The sequence below is a fragment of the Carcharhinus amblyrhynchos genome, chromosome 3, assembly GCF_965287045.1.
Source record: "Carcharhinus amblyrhynchos chromosome 3, sCarAmb.v2.hapA, whole genome shotgun sequence".
Lineage (NCBI taxonomy): Eukaryota > Metazoa > Chordata > Chondrichthyes > Carcharhiniformes > Carcharhinidae > Carcharhinus > Carcharhinus amblyrhynchos.
The window spans coordinates 32,157,040-32,176,042 of NC_137326.1; the positions used below are offsets into that span (position 1 = coordinate 32,157,040).

The following is a 19,003-nucleotide window of genomic DNA, read 5'->3' on the forward strand; positions in this document are numbered from 1 at the left end:
GCACTGCTGCCTCACAGTGCCAGGGACCCAGGTTCGATTCCCGGCTTTGGGTCACTGTCTGTGTGGAGTTTGCACATTCTCCGTGGGTTTCCCTTGGGTGCTCCAGTTTCCTCCCATACTCAAAACACGAGAGCAGGTTAGGCTGATTGGCTATGCTAAATTGCCCCTTAATGTCAGGGAGACTAGCCAGGGTGAATGAATAGGATTATGGGGATAGGGCTTGGATGGGATTGTGGTCAGTGCAGACATGATGGGCTGAATGGCCTCCTTTTACATTATAGGATTCTATGACAAGGCACCTTAAAGGATCATGAAGTGTTCAAATCAAACTTCATGTGACAGCAACACGATTGTCACAAAACTAGGATCATACTGGAACAAAAAAAAGAAACATTCTGTACTGGAGACTTAAGGGAATTTGAGCTCCTGCAAGCTTCATCCAACACAAGGTTTGTATGACTGAAAAGTTGAACACTGACAAGATTTTGTTTTTGTGATGTCACTATAAATACCGAAAACTCCATTACCGACTGAATTCACCGTTAAATTATTCAAAAAATAAATGGTTGTTTGTGCTTCATTTTATTTGAAACAAAAGCTCTCAACTCTGTTCCTTTGATCTATCCGTAGTGATTGGAGTGCAAATCCAGAATGTGTGATCTCGCAGTCGGGTTTTAGAGGCACTAATGCTGGCTGTGAGCATTGACATGCAGAAAACATACCACGAATGACTCACTCAATTGCGAACAACATGAAAATAGCGAGTACAAGAGGGATGAAGGGGATGACAGAAATAGTGATCTGCACAGCAACAATGGTCACACAGACTGAATAATATTCCACAAGTCAGCAGCTAAATAGGTTTACTTTGTGATTTTTGCTCAAGTGCTAAATACAGTGCAATTATCTGTTCATGTAGGTATGAGTGGATGTGTAACCAGCGTAAAGCAGTGTGGGGGATGTGGGGGTAAGATTCAGTGGGAACTGGCTGGGAGAAGACTTCAGTTTTCTGGGTGCTTAGTGTAGGGAGAAGCCTGTTTTCCCGTATGTTTCAGAGAAGGCAGCAAAGAGTGACCCAGAGCTCAGTTTCTGAGTGAGCACACACATATCTGCATAATGAAACTCAGTCTCTGGGATTGGAATGGTTTTGGTTTTGCACTGAAGGTTGAACAGTTCTGTAGATTATCTCCATGCCTACAGATCATTTTCAGAAGATGAGCTGCAGTACAGCAGCAATTTATTTCAACAGTGACATCCTGGATAATATGGGCAATTTGGCAAACATAGAAGGAAATTCGTCATTGTCTCCAATGTGGTAGTTCAGCCTTTGGTAGACTGAGGAAAACAGCATTTGGGGACCAGGATCTCAAGTACAAGACTAAGGTAATAGAATCTCTACAGTGCAGGAGGAGGCCAGTTTCCCCACCAAATCTGCACTGATAACAATCCCACCCATACCTGATCACCCTTCATATTTACCCGGCTCATCCCCTGAAGCTAAGGGGCAATCTAGCAATCAACGTAGGCCGCACAACTTTAGATTATGGGAAAAAACTGGAACACCCATACAGACACAAGGAGAAATGTGCAAACTCCACACAAATAGTTACCCAGGTCTGGAATTGAACTGAACTGAACAGAGTGGAACAGTGGGGGGAAGGGAGTGGGGGGGGGGGTGGGGTGCAGTGGATGGAGAGAGAGAGAGAGGAGATGTAATTGGGAGAAGACTTTAGTTTTCTGGGTGCTTAGTGTAGTGAGGGGTCTGTTTTCCTGTATGGATTCTGGGCGCTGTGAGGCAGCAGTGCTCACCATCATGCCACCTTGCTATTCGGAAAGACACCACGCACAGAGAGACTTTGTCAGGGACATTAGAGGTGAAGTCAGAGGGAGCATATAAAATGTCCAAGCAATCCATTTACTGAACATTTCAAGCACTACTTATCCCACATCTGGCAAAGTCTACAGCTCAAACATTGGATTGATCAGTCAGCTGAGAACTCATTGAACCAGAGTGGAAGCAGGTCATCCTCAATCCTGAGGGACTGTCTAAAAAGAGGGAAGTGGATGCAGTCCAATGCTACTTGTCTTCAACAGTATTCCAAAACATTGAAATGTATTACTATTTGACAGTTTAATAAATCTTCAAAGTCTATGCATGTAAAAAAAAACAAAAGAAAACATACTGTAGCTGTTATTGACTAGATGAATTTTAATTAAAACAATTGTTGGAGTGTAAGCAAGCAAAACAGATCAATACAATTTTTAAAAAATGTTCTGACAATGTCAAAGTCTACCTTCAGACTTGCACTATTCATCACAGGGGATTGAGTTTAAAGTGGCGGTGGTAAAAAGTTCAAATGTTTTGTGTGATCCTTTACTATGTTCATATCCAGGTACATTGTGTATAGTTGACTGGCTGCTTTCCTTTAGTGAATAGATAGATACGAGATTAAAAAAATGCTTCCCAAATTATCCTCACATTTCCTTATATACAACAACAGCAAAGGATGGAAAATGTAGCCTTTGTATTATCATCCCTTTTAGATGTTATGAATTTCTCATTATCATAATTGTAAAACATAAATCTAAGATCATTTGAAAATTGCTACACATTTGCAGCATACTTTAATGGATCATGAACATTAACATAGGCTGTTCAATATTGAATGACAGTTTCCATTGAATCTAAAGCTGGGTACTAATCAAAACAATTAAAATCGGGATTAGCAAAGAAAGTAGATTAGGTGCCTTTTACTGCAACATGTGAGAGTCACATCCTGGTAGGGTACAATTACATTGCCAAAAGCTGGCAAGAATTTCTGCTTTGAAGATATATTAGATATATCGTTGACTGATACCACAAAAATCTGGTCTCATCAAAGCATCAAATATTGTTTGATGAAATGTAGTCATAACTTAACAGCAGTTTCATTTTCATGCACATTTCAGGGAAAATCATCCACTGGTCTAATCTTCTGAATTCTCCATTTTCTTGACGTTCCTTGAATTCTCAGCTGAAAATCATATAACATGACAATAATGTATTTGGTCCCAGGAGACTGTCACAGCTAACCAAAACAATTATTTGTAACCACTTGTGTAGGCATGCGTGGATAATATCCAATTGCTATTTGTCGTCTGAAGAATACTAAAACATAAAAATGCTCTAACTATTTGACACATTAGTTTAAGGAATCTTTAAAGTCCATGCAAGTAAAATGATCAAAAAGGAAACATACTGTTCTCGATTAGACGAAGTACTTCCTGAGAATAGCAGCTTCTGATGCCATCTCCTCCTCTGTCCTCCACTGCTGTGATTGTTCAGATGTCTCTTGATCATGTTTCTGAAGCTTTATTAGTTCCATGTGTGGGATGAACGATAAATATATGAAAGAAGAAATTATATTAATCACCATGCATATATATCTTACTAAAGTGAAAGAAGTTTAACATTCTCAAGACTGTGTCTAGGAAATTTAGAAGTGAGTTGGGGAGAGACATCTTCTGCAGTTTCACTGATTTGAGAGCAATGATTAGGGCCCTTTTTTATTTTAATTTTGCTAATTCCTTATACATTTCTTAATTTACATAATCCCAGGGAACTGAGGTGTCCAAGCTGAGAAATTCATATGGATTGACTGTATTAATCACAGTTTTTTATTCAGAGATGCATTTACATAAAGTTATTTCATTTAGATCACGTGAAATCAACACTCATTTGTGGAATCCCTGCGTTAGCACGGCTAAATTCGACTTTCTTATTACAGAAGTAGAATGATAGACCTGTAGAAAACTGGGTTGGTGATGATATTGATGGACTGAGGGACTGAGACATGACAAAACAATGCACGAATGCCTGCACCAAATGATCCAAACCAAACAACTGCCAAAGTTAAAATTGACTTTTGCAAAAACTGAGCCCAACTTCTGATCTTCCCATGCTTCTACTGAAGTGCATAAATCACATGGGAATTAATCCAGCTTCTCACAACAACATTTTACATCTGTATAGACGCTTGACATCATCCAGGCCAGGGGGCCCCATCTACCACCTTCAACATTCACTCCGACACTGGTGAATAGTGGCAGCAATGTGTACCACCTACACGATCCACTGCAGCAACTCATTGAGTCTCTTCCAAAAGCATCTTCCAAAACAACCTCTACATAATAGAAGGATAAGGACACAGACATATGAAAATGTCTGCCACCTGCAAGTTTCCATTCAAATCCAAATCACATACCATCCTGACTTGAAAGCATTTTGCTTCACTCTCACTGGGTCAAAAACCTGGAATTCCCTCCCAAATAGCACTGTGAATGTTCCTACATCAGATGGACTGCAGCATTTCAAGAAAGTACTCCACCATCTTCTCAAGCGCACTCAGGGATGGACAACAATTACTGACCTTGCCAGTGATGCTTATATCTGAAGAATGAGTACAGAATTGTGAAAAGTCAGGTCAGATAGCTAAGCATTAAATGAAAAAAAGCTGAGCAGTTCATAGAGGAGATAAAGACTGAACACAGTAATTTGTTTTGAAGAGTTTAAAATATATGATTGTTCATTTTTACAGAGCATTTAAAAAATATTATATTGAGATACTCCCAAGACCAGACAGATTTAATATACGACCTACATGATCATATTGTGTTATTGGGTTAGGTTAGGGGCAGAGATTCGACTTTTACTATGATAGAGTTCTCTGCTCATACAAGATAAATTACTGACTAATTCAGGTATAGCAGCAATATGCTGTACCAGTGTTTTGTAAGCAAACAGCTCTGGCATCCTGCATTTTCAGAAAATTATTTTCCTCTGACCTGTCCACAGAACCTGGAAGATTATTTTCTTGTATTTTGCACCAATAACATTAGAAAACATCAATTCCTGTGTACTATGGATGTAAAAACACAAAAAAGATTAAAGAAGAAAAAGGCCATTCATGCCATTAAAACCATTCCACACAAACTTCCCTTTCATAAGCCATCTTCTTTGTTTAAATCCCCCGAGGGAGGTGAGAAACTACAGCTGAAACTTCAAAGATGAAGCGTTGGGAAATTTCTTCAGAGCCCCTTGAAGCAAAGTAGTAAAATACCAGGGTATCAGTGTATCACCACAATACATTGTGATGTTCAACCCTGGCCACTTCTGCTTTCCTGATGGTGTCTCCATGGTCCCCGCAGCAAAGGAATCATCATGTTCCAGAGATATGATCATCATTTATGTTGACATTTATCCGTAAGAAATTTAATCATGTTCTCAACCAGATAAATATCTAACTTGATATCTAGAGATCATAAGCCCATTACTCTTCATTACCAATAGCTCCGTTACCGTTGGTTAATGTAACAGTACAAATCCAGTCATTTTATCAGATAATAGTCTCCTATTTCAGAATTGTTTTAAAAAATTATTCATGGAGGTGATTGGGGGGAGAAATTACGCAATTGGATGTTATACTTCAAAACAATTGATTGTCCACGGATTTTTAAAAAATTACAGATTCAAGCCACTTATCTGGAATGCCTTTTTGTCAGGCAGCCACTTACTGAAGATAAATATTTAAGCCAAGCTAGTTTGTGGGAAATTTGTGTCTACTATAAAATTATTCAATAAGGGTCAATGTCCTCATCTCAGGCTCATTTACGATGAGCTCTCATTCATAGTAAGAAGCAGAATAGATGCATTCTTTAAAACAGCCATGGTGAGAGAAATAGTGGGAGACATTGGTAGACCAATGAGTGAATTATTAAATGGGAAAGAAGTGAGAGAGGCAGCTCTCCAACTAGTTAGGATCATAGAGAGAAAATGACAATAGCCGCATCAGCTGATGGCTAGTCAGTTTGAGCATTAAAAATGCATTATGTAATGAGGGGAAAACCCATTCATCTTCAACCACAATCGGAAGGCACATCATGAAAAATCAGACAAGCATGCTATAGCAGGAATAGAACGCATATTAATTATGCTTCTTATACTTGACACAACTTGTATCGTTTGTTGAGTTGAGAGTAAATGTGATTGCATCTATTAAAAACTGGATATTCACTTGTCCCATTCAGGAATCTAGTCCAGCTTTAGAAAAGTGAAGAAAATGTACAGGAAGTTATGCAAAAAGCACAATATCTAATTTATATCAGATGAGGATCAGATTGCTACCATGCTAGCTAAAGACATCATATAATTACATAGTAATCAATATTGGACCCTCCAATACATATGATTATTGCTTATGGATGCGATCAGTGCAGTTGCAAACAAGGGAATATATCAGGCAGATCCAAATCTTGTAAGAGGAACTTCTATGTATATATTGTAAAAAAAAGTAGTCAGTTAGTGGGTGGATCACAATCAAACCTTGGACTCTCCCTGGCTTTACTTGGATATAATGTGTACAGACCTTGACCCTAAACTACTTTATTAATTTATTGTGTCATGTCCAATGAAGGCATGTCCTATTCATAACTTAAAACATGGACTGCATTCAATAAGGAAACTGCCCTATTCCAAGAACTGGCCAGTCTACATAGAACTCCAGATGCAGGACATGAGCAGCAAGAAAAAGTAGTAGGTCCATGTCTTTTAAAACTCTGGAGAAAGTTGCATCTTAAAGTCTTCCAAACATCCCTTTTAAAAGTCTGTCAGTACAAAAACTTGACAGCCTGGTAAGGAAAGCACAAGCTTCACCTTGTGACCTGCTGAACATCCATCTCTTCAAAGAAATCCTGAAATATAACTCTAGCTATTTGAACCCATCAAAACTACCCCTTCATAAATGCAAACACCTTCTTCAGGGCCTGCAACCTACTTCTTCCTAAGATAAGCAAAAATGTGACAGTGCATTCTTACTCATTGCAATATCTTCTTGAACTTTATCCTTCTTGAGTGCGTGTGTGTGCACCTGTGACTTCAGAGCCCCTTGAAGCAAAGTAGCAAAATACCAGGGTATCAGCGTATCACCACAATACATGATTGTACATCTAAATGTACCATTTAGACTTTTGAGGTGATTATGGGCCTGATTTTACCATTTTCGGGCGCAGAAACTTGGTAAGGTCGGGTGTGAGGCCATTAACGCGATCTGCACCCGCATCCAGGCAGATGCTCACTTTACCAAGACCCGAAAACGTCCACGATTCGAACCGCATCTGAAATGGCATTTGCCTGCATTTAAATTGAACTAATAGGCTGCCTGGCCAATTTTACCAGCATTTTCCTCTTTACCATTGCACTTGCACGTCCAGATTTGGCATGAAACAGACATGTTTCGAAGGCCTGATCATTCTCTGGTGGGGGTGGGGGGAGAGGAGTTGGAGGCCAGATGGGTCTCTGGTGGGGGGCAGGATGGGGGCACTGCTGCCACTGTGGGCAATCAGTGGGGGAAAGGGGGCAGGGGGTCATGATAGTAATCAATAACAGGGGGGTGGGGGGTGGGTGGATAAGGGGGACAGTTATGTTGTGGGGGTGGGATGATATCTGTGGGGGCCATTACTCCTGCTTTTTGCTCCTGGGCTGCTTTATCCCCTTTGTGCAGCTGGGAGCAGTGTGACAGGGGTGCGTTTTTCAAATTCTTTTTTCACTGCGCACGAGCAGTTCAAAGCTCCGATCAGACCAGCAGATTTCCAGGCATGATATGCCCCACCCACAGTGTGATTCAGACCCATGATTTATTTTTGAAGCTAAGTGCATATGGGGGTGCTTGAGAACAGAGTTCCAAGTTGGACCCGAATTGTGCCCAGATTCAGCATTTAGAATAAAAATGGTAAAATCGGGCCCGTGTGTCTTTAGTTAAATCCACAAAATCTTGCTGCTGGATATTTAAAAATGACCACACACTCAGAGATTGAAAAATATATCTTTCTTCCCAAAACACACTGATTACAGACAATAAGGGAAAGAGTACAAAGAGTTCAGTTCTCTCCTGTCCTCGTCTGCAATAACTGATTATCTGATATTCTAGATCACAATATTATAAGACATGTACTCTCATGTATGGTAATGATGGCTGAACATTCATAACCATCTGCCATCATACACCAATTATTAGTTATGAAATTCACAGGGAAATGAGTGAAGCATACTCTGCATTATATTTATTGTATATCTGTAATGTTTTACAAAATTCACAATCCTTTTATTAAATAATGTATTCAGATATCCTGCTTCGAAAGGAAAACAGATTCTCTATTACACTTTGATATAAACAACAGGTTGCTTATAGACCACGGGGTGGGATTTTCCAGCGGTGCATGCCCTGGACTAGAAATTCCCCTCCAAGGTCAATGGATCTATAAATGGTCTGCCAAATTTTCCAAACTGCCTGCTATGATTCCCAAGGCAGGTGGGAACTAAAAAATTTACCCCATACGTTTTAAGAAAAAGACAACATTCAGATAAAAGTTGGATGCAGTCCAGTCAAAGTCTTTGGTTGTATGAATTTGTTAGCAAGCATAGTGTGAAACTGATTCAAACATCAAACTTAGGATTAAATTCATAATCAGAGCCACCTTTACAAATCATTCTTCTCAACCCTCTCCAGAAATTTACAACAAATGGTTGTCACTGTTTATCGGTCAGTATAGCTCTTTCAGCAAGAACACATTTTCTCCAAGATGTGAACAACGCTTCCACTCTCAAACACAGTTTTCAAACATTTTGGAGCTGTTTTCTATCATGGACACTGGCATGCCAGCACTCTCCTCAAAACTGTAGCACTGAATCCATTTAGCTTTAGGATCCAGCCTAAAGCAACTGAGAAGCAAACAGATTCAGCAATATACCTGTCTATAATTTAAGGCATGCAGCAGTTTCAAGAGGAATTGCTGCTCGAGTGGCCAAATAATGAAACAAATGCGATTGCCAAAGATCAGCCATGTCAATCTGTAGTCATGGGAGCAACAAAGTGCCCTGTTTTTTTCAGAGTAGGTTGTAGCAATTTAATTGGATCAAGTGCGCTGGAGCAGGGAACTGCCATTTCCTCAAAATAGACATCGGGTTACCAACAGAGTGGGTCAGCATGTCCAGCAGAGGGCAATGGGACATGTCAATGCAAATAGCACTGTGCAGTGGCCTTGAATGAAGAATAGCATGAAGTTTAATGACCTCAACAGCCGTGTCAAAGGGGAAGACCCCATCACAATTTCATTGCTCCCCCACCCACACAGACTCCAAGAAATTGAACAGCTTCCCAGTCAGTAATGTTCATTTTATTAGAAAAGGAATGCACCACAAGGAGCTAGTATTGGGTGACCAGAAAGTGGGCCGTTACGTGCTATGGTACACATTACTGCAGCTCCCTTTCTCACTAATACCACCTTTTCTGATGTGTTCAACTGCTGTTCTGGCTGATAAAATCTTTATAGCTTCTGGACTTACATGATGCAAAGTCCTGTTTTCATAATCCCTGTGGACAGCATTGTGACACAGGGTGGGAACAGAAATTCATTATTTCGATTTTGGCGCACACAGATTGATGACTGTGTGCAAATTGGGGGCGGGTGGGGAGGTGGCTGACTTTTCAAAAATCATTGTTTTGCTGCACTCCATTTTGGGTTTCAGCAGCTGGTAAGTAAATCCAGGAGTGGAGAGAGTGGGGGTGAGTGTGAGCCAGCAACCTGTATTTGAATTCGAAGTGAGGAGAGCGGGAATGAGTGTGGCCAGCAGCCTGTATGTGAATTCGAAGTGAGGAGAGCGGGAATGAGTGTGGCCAGCAGCCTGTATGTGAATCCGAAGTGAGGAGAGCGGGAATGAGTGTGGCCAGCAGCCTGTATGTGAATCCGAAGTGAGGAGAGCGGGAATGAGTGTGGCCAGCAGCCTGTATGTGAATTCGAAGTGAGGAGAGCGGGAATGAGTGTGGCCAGCAGCCTGTATGTGAATTCGAAGTGAGGAGACCAGGGATGAATGGGAGCCAGCAGCCTTCTTATAGACAATTTCCTACAAAAAAATCTCCAATATTGAATCAGCTGTAGACTTTAGACAGTTCTGACTCACTTACCTAGATGGTTATTCAGAAAATGTCAGACCGAAAACCATAGGTTAATTCCTGGGTAACTATACAACTGACACCATCATCCCCTTCCCAAAAACACTCATACTGACCACACCAACTTTGACCCTCCTCAATACCCCAACTAAACCCCTCCTGACTTCCTCTAACCCCCACCGACTAACTGCCTGACTCCAGAGTACCCTCTTTGCAACTGACTCCCCTGAATTCTGTGGCCCCTTTGATTATAGGACTCCACTAACCAGACCTGACTAACTCCCCAGGCCACTAACTTTCCACACAACACCATCCCTCAACCACTCCCTGACACCCCCGCAAGATGACATGACTAGCCCCAGCATCTGACTACGCCCTTTGACCTTCCTGACTACTTTCCTGATGTGATCTGACCCCACCACCTGATTCCCTGTTCCCAACCTGACCTGGCTAGCCCTTGACCTGAGAAACCCTCCAACCCAAATACCTCCATGACCAATCTACCCACTCATGCACCTGCCACCCAATCTGCTTCACGCACCTGCTATTCAATCCCTCTACCCAGGTTCTACGCTACCCATCTACCAGTCTACCCAGATGCTGCCTGACCAACCTGCCACCCTACCCACCTGTTACCACACCGCCCTATCCATCTCTCACTCTGCCCAGCTGCCACCCTACTCACCAGTCATCCTACCCCCTTACACACTTACCTTAGCCATCCTATGCCATTAGCCACATACCTTCTTTTCGTAACTTTTCAAAAATCTTTGGGATATTTAAACTACTTACTAGAAGATGGCAGCTTATGCTGTTAAAGAAGGGGTGTGGCTCATCTCCTAAAGATCCAGCTATGAAGCAACTCCATTTCAGGGCTTTCTGGCAAAATTGGGATCAGAAGTCCTGGCCAGAAATGCGGAACTCTGGGATGGCACAGAAAAGTAGGAGCAGAGTGGAAATCTGACAGTGATTTGGGCCAATGCCTCGATACCATTAAAACTTCATTCCTTAGCTACTGGCTCTATCCCTCTCCCTGGCAACTGTTTGAATGTGGTCAAAATTGTTTGCATCCTTGCTTCATATCTGACCACAGGATAAGTTTCTGACAACTGTGTCATCATAAGTTCGCCTATCTCTATGCACCCGCTTCTGCCCCAGCCTTAGCACATCTGGCGCAGAAATCCCCTAGGCTTAATGCACTCTTTATCAGCTTACCACATGCCTTGTTGTTCATGTCCTAACTCAGATCAATTCCCAGCCATTCATTATCTCTATGCTCTTTAACCGACACTAGTTTCTGCTCTAGCAGCACCTTGATTTCAAAGCTCTCAGCTGTGTTTCCAGATCGCTACGTGCTCTCACCTTCCTTTACTCTGCAACTCATCCAGCTCCACAACCCTCAGTGATATCTGCACTCAACTAATCCTGGCCCCTTGTGCAGCCCTGAGTTTATTTGTTCCACGATTTGGTGCCCTTGCCTCCAGTTACCTAAACCTTAATTCCCTCCCTAAATCTTTTGATCCCTTTAACTGTTGTTGATTTGCTGCTCTATTCATTTTCATTCACTTAAACTGAAAGATTTAGGGCATGTGAGCCCTGTCATCACGCTCAAATGTGGACCATAAGCCTGCTGCGTGGAGAACAGTCACTCAGTATGGTTTTCCCTGGTATGGCTAACTAATGGCTATAGGATGGCTGTGATAACCCACCAGGTCCATGGGGAATCACTGATGGATTTCCTAGTGGGGTATTGACTAGGAGCTCCCTTGAATACTTTGGCTCTGGCCTGTCCAGCTGAAATTCATTACCTAACCTTTGTTATAAAGCTTGCTGAACCGTAGTCCCAGGCAGGGATTAGTGTGTGTACACCACTATGCTCCTTTCCAGTCAGGCTTCTGGAATCATTACAGTGGCTTAATGATTACGTATATACTAAAGCTAATTTTCCCTTGGGATAACCTAGTCCGCTCATCCACTATACCTGACACCTCTCCCATCACTCATGGCACCTTCCCATGCAATCGCAGAAAGTGTATTACCTGCCCCTTTACCTTTTCTTTGTTCACCATCCAAGGTCCAAAACATTCATTCCAGTTTAAGCAGCGTTTCACTTGCGCCTCTTTCAATTTGGTGTACTGTATTGGCTGCTCCCAACGTGGTCTCCTCTATATTGGAGAGACCAAGCATCGACTGGGTAATTGCTTTGCTGAGCACCTTTGGTCTGTGTGCAATCAGGACCCTGACCTTCCGGTTGCTTGCTATTTTGACACACGATCCTGTTCCCATGCCCACGTGTCTGTCCTTGGCCTGTTGCAATGTTCCACTGAAGCTCAACGCAAACTGGAGGAACAGCATCTCATCTTCCGGTTAAGCATTTTACAGCCTTCCAGTCTCAACATCAAATTCAACAACTTCAGATGATTAGCGCTACCCCACCTCAGCCCCCTTTGTTTTCATTCCATTTTATTTCATGTTTTACTGTTTTCTATCTTTTATTTCTTTACCGTCTTTCTTCATTTTTCTTCCTCCCCCCCCAACTCTCCCTCTACTTTATTCCCCTTCCCTTACTTTTTCTCCCCTTTTTTAAAATTTTACCTATGACCCATCCACTCCCCCACCCCTCCCCCCAACATCTTCATCTGTCACAGCTTACCTTCTGATTTTAGCTTCTTTACCACTTGGTCATTCATACCCTTTATTCTCTCTGTGGCCTGCCATTAGCAATCTTTTCCCCTTGTTTCTATGGTTATGACTCATCTTTCATTCCCTCACCCTGCAGTATAAATATCTTCCACTTTCTATGCCTTTTAGCTTTGACAAAGGCTCACCTAGACCCGTCATCAGCTCTTTTCTATCCTTACAGATGCTGCCAGACCTGCTGAGATTTTCCAGCATTTTCCCTTTTTGGTTTCAGATTCCAGCATCCATAGTAATTTGCTTTTATTACAGTGGCATGTGGGCTTTCAGTATTGTTGGATCAATAAGAAGCCTTGCAGCTTGAAAGCAGCAACAGGATGTCATGGCAGTAATGAGGGAGGCAATATTACATCCTCTCTATTGTTTCTCTTGGTAATTTATTATTCAACTTTTTGCAAATATCAAATTAGAAAATCGCCTTTGAATCCAGGACACTGCTAACAGATTTAGAGTCATGGAGTCACAGAGGTTTACAGCATGGAAACAGGCCCTTCAGCCCAACTTGTCCATGGGAGAAGTTTAAATGTCAACAAAGTTTGACAAAGAAGTTGATAAAGAAGGGTAGGAGAAACTATGAAGCTGGGCTTGCGCTTAATATAAAAAAGGATAGCAAGAGTTTTTATAAATATATAAAAAGGAAGAGGCTGGCTAGGGTGAACGTTGGTCCCTTAGAGGATGAGAAGGGGGACTTAGTGGTAGGGGATGGGGATATGGCTAAAGTCTTGAATAACTTTTTTGTTTCTGTCTTCATGGAGGAGGACGTGAATAATTTGCCGGGTGTTAGAGATGGAAAGGTGGAAGGGCTGGAGGGTCTTAATGACATTACTGTTACTAGAGAGGCAGTGCTCGACAGACTGGAGGGGCTGATTGTGGACAAGTCGCCAGGACCGGATGGAATGCATCCAAGGGTTCTGAAAGAAATGGCGGAGGTGATAGTGGATGCCTTGGTGGTTATTTTCCAGACGTCGCTGGATTCCGGGGAAGTGCCAGAAGATTGGAAAACGGGTGAAAAACTGCAGCAGGCGACGGTGCAGAGGGACCTCGGGGTCCTTGTGCATGAGTCGCAAAAACCCAGCCTGCAGGTGCAGCAGGTGATCAGGAAGGCTAATGGGATGCTGGCCTTCTTAGCGAGGGGGATTGAATATAAAAGTAGGGAGGTCTTGCTGCGGCTGTATAGGGCATTGGTGAGGCCGCAGCTGGAGTACTGTGTGCAGTTTTGGGCGCCGTACTTACGCAAGGATATTTTGGCCTTGGAGGGAGTGCAGAGGAGGTTTACTAGGCTGATGCCGCGCGGGTTGATGGGTTTTTGATAAGAGAGGGGATTAAGGGTTATGGGGAGAGGGCGGGAATATGGAACTGAGCCACGACAGATCAGCCATGATCTTATTGAATGGCGGGGCAGGCTCGAAGGGCTAGATGGCCTACTCCTGCTCCTATTTCTTATGTTCTTATGTTCTTATGCCGTCCTTTTTTTTAATCCCCTAAGCTAATCCCAGTTGCCCACATTTAGCCCATATCCCTCTGTATCTATTTTATTCATGTAACTGTCTAAATATTTTTTAAAGGATAAAATTGTACCCGCCTTTACTACTACCTCTGGCAGCTTGTTCCAGACACTTACCACTCCGTATGAAAAAGTTGCACTTCTGGATCCTTTTGCATCTCTCCCCTCTCACCTTAAACTTATGCCTGCTAGTTTTAGACTCCCCTACCTTTGGGAAAAAATATTGACTATCTAGCTGATCTATGCCCCTCATTATTTTATAGACCTCTATAAGATCACCCCTCAGCCTTCTATGTTCCAGAGAAAAAAGTCCCAGTCTATTCAGCCTCTCCCTATAACTCAATCCATCAAGTCCTGGCAGCATCCTAGTAAATCTTTTCTGCATTCTTTCTAGTTTAATAATATTCTTTTCTATAATAGGGTGACCAAAACTGTACACAGTATTCCAAGTGTGGCCTTACCAATGTCTTGTACAACTTCAACAAGACATTCCAAGTCCTGTATTCAATGTTCCGACCAATGGTAGGGGATAGGGGAGCCACTTTACAGTACAGCCTGCTTTACCCAAACAAGCAGGGACAGCCTCTCAGCTAATCTGGAGCACTGGCTCCCTGGTCTGCCTACAGGAAACTAAACTGCTCCTCACTATTTTTAGGAGCTTGGAGACTGATTATGAGCCTCAAGAAACTGTTCATTAGTTTAATTGATGATTCGCTACTCACAGGCAAGTAGTTCTAGTGCCCTCATTCCCTGCCAGAGGTGGGATTGAGTTGAGGAACCAGCATACAGGCTGGCGGGGCTATTTTTAGTGCCAGCTTGCATCCGTTTCAAGCTTCAGTGGTGACTCAAAAGCTTGCCCCTTAGGTTCAGATAGAATTATTTCACACATTAAGCAGAATGTAACATCTTATTAAGCTATCATTTAGGTGAGAGATTCTCAACCATATTGCTTCTGAGGTTGCCCTTCAATGTTATAAAATTCCACAGATCTCTCTAACAAAGGAGAAGTATTATTTTCAGTGGAAAAAATAGTTATACTAGATACATTATTCTCGTTTTACATATTTAATGCAACTCGAGGATTGATTGCTTAATTCCCAATGCAGTACCAAGGGAATGCTACGTTGAAAGAGATTGAAAATTAGAGGTAAGAACTGAATGATGAACTTTTGATTTTTGCCAACAGGGTAACAAGGGTCCTAGTATGTAACTGAACAGACTAGTGTTAGAAAATTAAGAGAAGTTCCTTTTTACAGACAGTTTGGTAGATTTTAATGCAATGCTATTTTGAGCCTGATTAACTGAAAATTGCAGGCAACTGGGGAGACAATCATGAAATGAAGCACTCGTGTCGGGGCATTCAACATAAACTTTCAGGAGTGTGGAAAATTGTAGAATGCTTGTAGTATTTTAGATTTTCATAGAATCCCTACAGTGCAGAAGGAGGCCATTTGGTCCATTAAACCGACCATAGTCTCACCCAGCCCCTATTCCCATAACCCTACATATCTACCCTGCCAATCCCCCTGACACTGAGGTCAGTTTAGCAAGGCCAGTCTTACCTGCACATCTTTGGACTGTGGGAGGAAACCAGAGTACCCAGAGGACACCCACACTGACACAGGGAAAACATGCAAACTCCACACAGACAGTGACCTGAGGGCAGACTTGAACCTGGGTCCCTGGTGCTGTGAGGCAGCAGTGCTAACCACTGTGCCGCCCCATATTATGTAACCACCTTATTATTTTAGAATGAAAGCAACTAGCTTTAGTATATACATAATCTTTAAGTCTGTTCATTGCACAGATGATTTAAAATCAAATTATCCCAATGCCTTCTTCTTTATTCAACAGTTGGAAATTGGATGCAATTTTAATTTTTTTACTATTGGTAAGTCAGATAGAAAATAACACAGGATGGGACCTGAAGCAAGTCTGAAACCTCAGCATTTCTGCATCCACTGGAGTGAGTGGACATGAAGAGGAAGATCTCCTTTGGTGATTCTGCTGGTTGTCTTGGTAATGTTATTCACTGGCTTTGCTCCTTGCTGAATGAATGGAGGGACTTTTTCCAATGTTGCTCATGATGTTTTCAGTGTACAGTCCGTCAGCCCAGTCCTGCTGCACTCCATAACTGGGCCATCTTGTCCCTCCACATCTGAAGTATAATGATTTCCCCCAACTCAATTCCTGCCAGTAATCTCGGCGTTACTTGGCATTGTAAAAGTTAAAGTGGCCATAGTCTCAGATGACCATAAACTGCTCTTTTCTTTGGGAGGTGGGGGCAATTTAACCTGAGGATCACCACACCTCAGGTGAGGGGCAAGGTTGAGAAGGCAGGGCCCTCATAAATAAGTTCAGCTCGGACAGGAGTTGAGCCTGTGCTATTGCCATTGCTCTGCATCACGAACCAGCTGTCCAGTCAAATGAGTTAAACCTACTCCCATTGTTTTGTCAATCCAAAGCACCATATAGACTGAACTAGATTGGTCATATCTCACCCAGACATGTGAATTAGGCAAAGATATTAGTCAGGAGGGCAGCAGATTGAGATTTCAAAGAAAATAACCATTCCTATTTGTTAATTTTGGCTAGCAACTTGTAATCTTCTTGCAGATCCTGAGCAGGCTAAAGACTCACTGTTGAGAACTCCAAATTTAGATATCATTAAACTGGTTTTGCCTCTCTTATTCTAGGTGAACCATGTAAAGCCCAAATGGAGTCAGTGGGTGAGAGACAGATTGCATCTCATGCACGATAGATCCCACAATCTAATCTTCAGAATTGAGGCACAAAAATCCATGCCCAGGATATATTGATAATATACTTCAGGATGTTGTAATGACTGAAACATACAAGTGAAGAGAGGCAAGGGAGGAACAGAAAACTAATGTGGAGAAGAATGGCTTGATGACAGGGTCCTATTTGTTGGTTGAAAGGAAATAGACTTGCATTTATATCATGTTTTTGACAACTTCAGGGCACCTAAAGCGTTTTACACTCAATTAAGCATTTTTGAAGTATTGTCACCATTGTAATATAGGAAATACAGCTCCCAGTTCACCGCAAGCTCCTATACATAGCAAAATGACAATGAGCAGATAATCTGTTTTGGTAGTGATGTTGATTCAGGAAAACATATTGGTCAAGATCTCAGGGAGTATACTCCTTTTCTCTTCAAAATAGTGTCAGGCGATCCTTTACATCCACCTGAGGGGGCAGACGGAGTCTCAGTTTAACATCTCATCTGAAAAACCGGCACCTCTGACAGTGCAGCACTCTAAGTATGGAGTGTGCACTATGTCTGCATGGATTTCCTCTGGGTGCTCCGGTTTCCTCCCACAGTCCGAAAGATGTGCTGGTCAGATGCATTAGCCATGCTAAATTCTCCCTCAGAGTACCCAAACAGATGCCAGAGTGCAACAACTAGGGGATTTTCACATTGCAATGTAAATACAAGCCTACTTGTGACATTAATAAATGAACTTGATATTTGCAGGGTTTCGCTCCTCACCTCACTGACTCAGAGGTGAGTGTGGTACCAACTGAGGCATGGCTGACACAGATAGCATCATTTATGATCTGCTTTGGGGGAGTTCACAACCCACGTGCTGATGTCAAGGAGACAAACTCTGCAGTCCGCTGTGTAGCGAGTGAGAACCCGAGGATGTTTGCAGCAGAACCCCTTGGCTAAAGGCCGGTCTCTCCAATCTCACATATGCTCATACCGCCGGCATTCACTATCACCTCTGACAAAATCATCCAACAGATCCTCTTCACCCACAGAGGTGGCCGCAGAACAAAACAAAGTCTACATAAAGTTTTTAAAAATTTTGTAACATCTGAAAATCTTCCCCTTTTATATTTCTTTTTACTGAAAACTGCAGCCCAGCATCCCTGGACATTCAATTAAAGAGGGAGAAATTATGAAGCATATTCCTGGCCTAACGGCTGTGAAATGGTTTAGACGTTTTAAAGTGTTGTCACCACAACCGCATTGTAATCCGGTAATGAAGTCTGGCCTATTTCTGATGGGGCTTCTGACATTTGGTGAAATGTGTTGCATAAATATCTATTTGAGACATAAAATAGATGTAGAATTGATGGCTCAGAATTGCACTCATTTTTCTACATTGTCCAGACACCTGTTTATGGGGCACAACATATAGGGGTATCAGATCCATTACTGAGCAAATGGCTTTTCTGTTGTAAAACAGCATGGATAAAAACGGAACATGACACACAGCAAGTCTCAATCAAGATGCATAGCATGCCTCTCCAGTGAATTTGATAAGCAGCAGTGCATGGCGTCGGAGGCTACACATTCTCAGGCATCACAAACTCAATATTCAAAGAGAAGATGGGATTTAGCTTGGTGGTGGTTGCGGTGGAGAGTGGGATGGGCAGGGGGAACATAGTGTAGGCGTTGCAGAAAGGATTTCTCTTAGATCCTGCTGAATTATAGAACCATGGAAACCCTAAAGTGTAGAAGGCCATTTGGCCCATCAAATCTGCACCAACAACAATCCCACCTCTGCCCTAACCTCGTAACCCCACATATTTACCCCAATAATCCTTCTAACCTACACATCCTGGGATACCTAGGGGCAATTTAGTATAGCCAATGCACCTAACCTGCACTTCTTTGGACTGCGGGAGGAAACCGGAGTTTTTGGAGGAAACTCACCCAGACACAGGGAGAACATGCAAACTCCATACCAGACAATGATCCAAGCTGGAAATCAAACCCTGTGAGAAGATGGTGGCACAGTGGTAATGTCACTGGATTAGCTCTGGAGACAGGGGTTCAAATCTC

At 42.4% G+C, this 19,003-nt stretch overlaps 1 protein-coding gene across 5 annotated transcripts in view; it reads right to left on the bottom strand.

The window, feature by feature from the left end:
* Positions 1–1,711: 1,711 nt before the first annotated feature.
* The window catches only part of fhit (fragile histidine triad diadenosine triphosphatase), a 1,046,244-nt gene continuing 1,028,952 nt past the window's right edge, over positions 1,712–19,003 (bottom strand). For all 5 annotated transcript variants that reach the window (XM_080186306.1, XM_080186302.1, XM_080186303.1 and 2 more), the window contains 2 exons: positions 3,240–3,350; positions 1,712–3,014 (listed from right to left, as the gene is read on the bottom strand). In XM_080186306.1, coding sequence (XP_080042432.1) covers positions 3,249–3,350 — 102 coding nt within the window. In that variant the 3' untranslated portion in view covers positions 1,712–3,014; positions 3,240–3,248. The remainder of the gene's footprint in view (positions 3,015–3,239; positions 3,351–19,003) is intronic.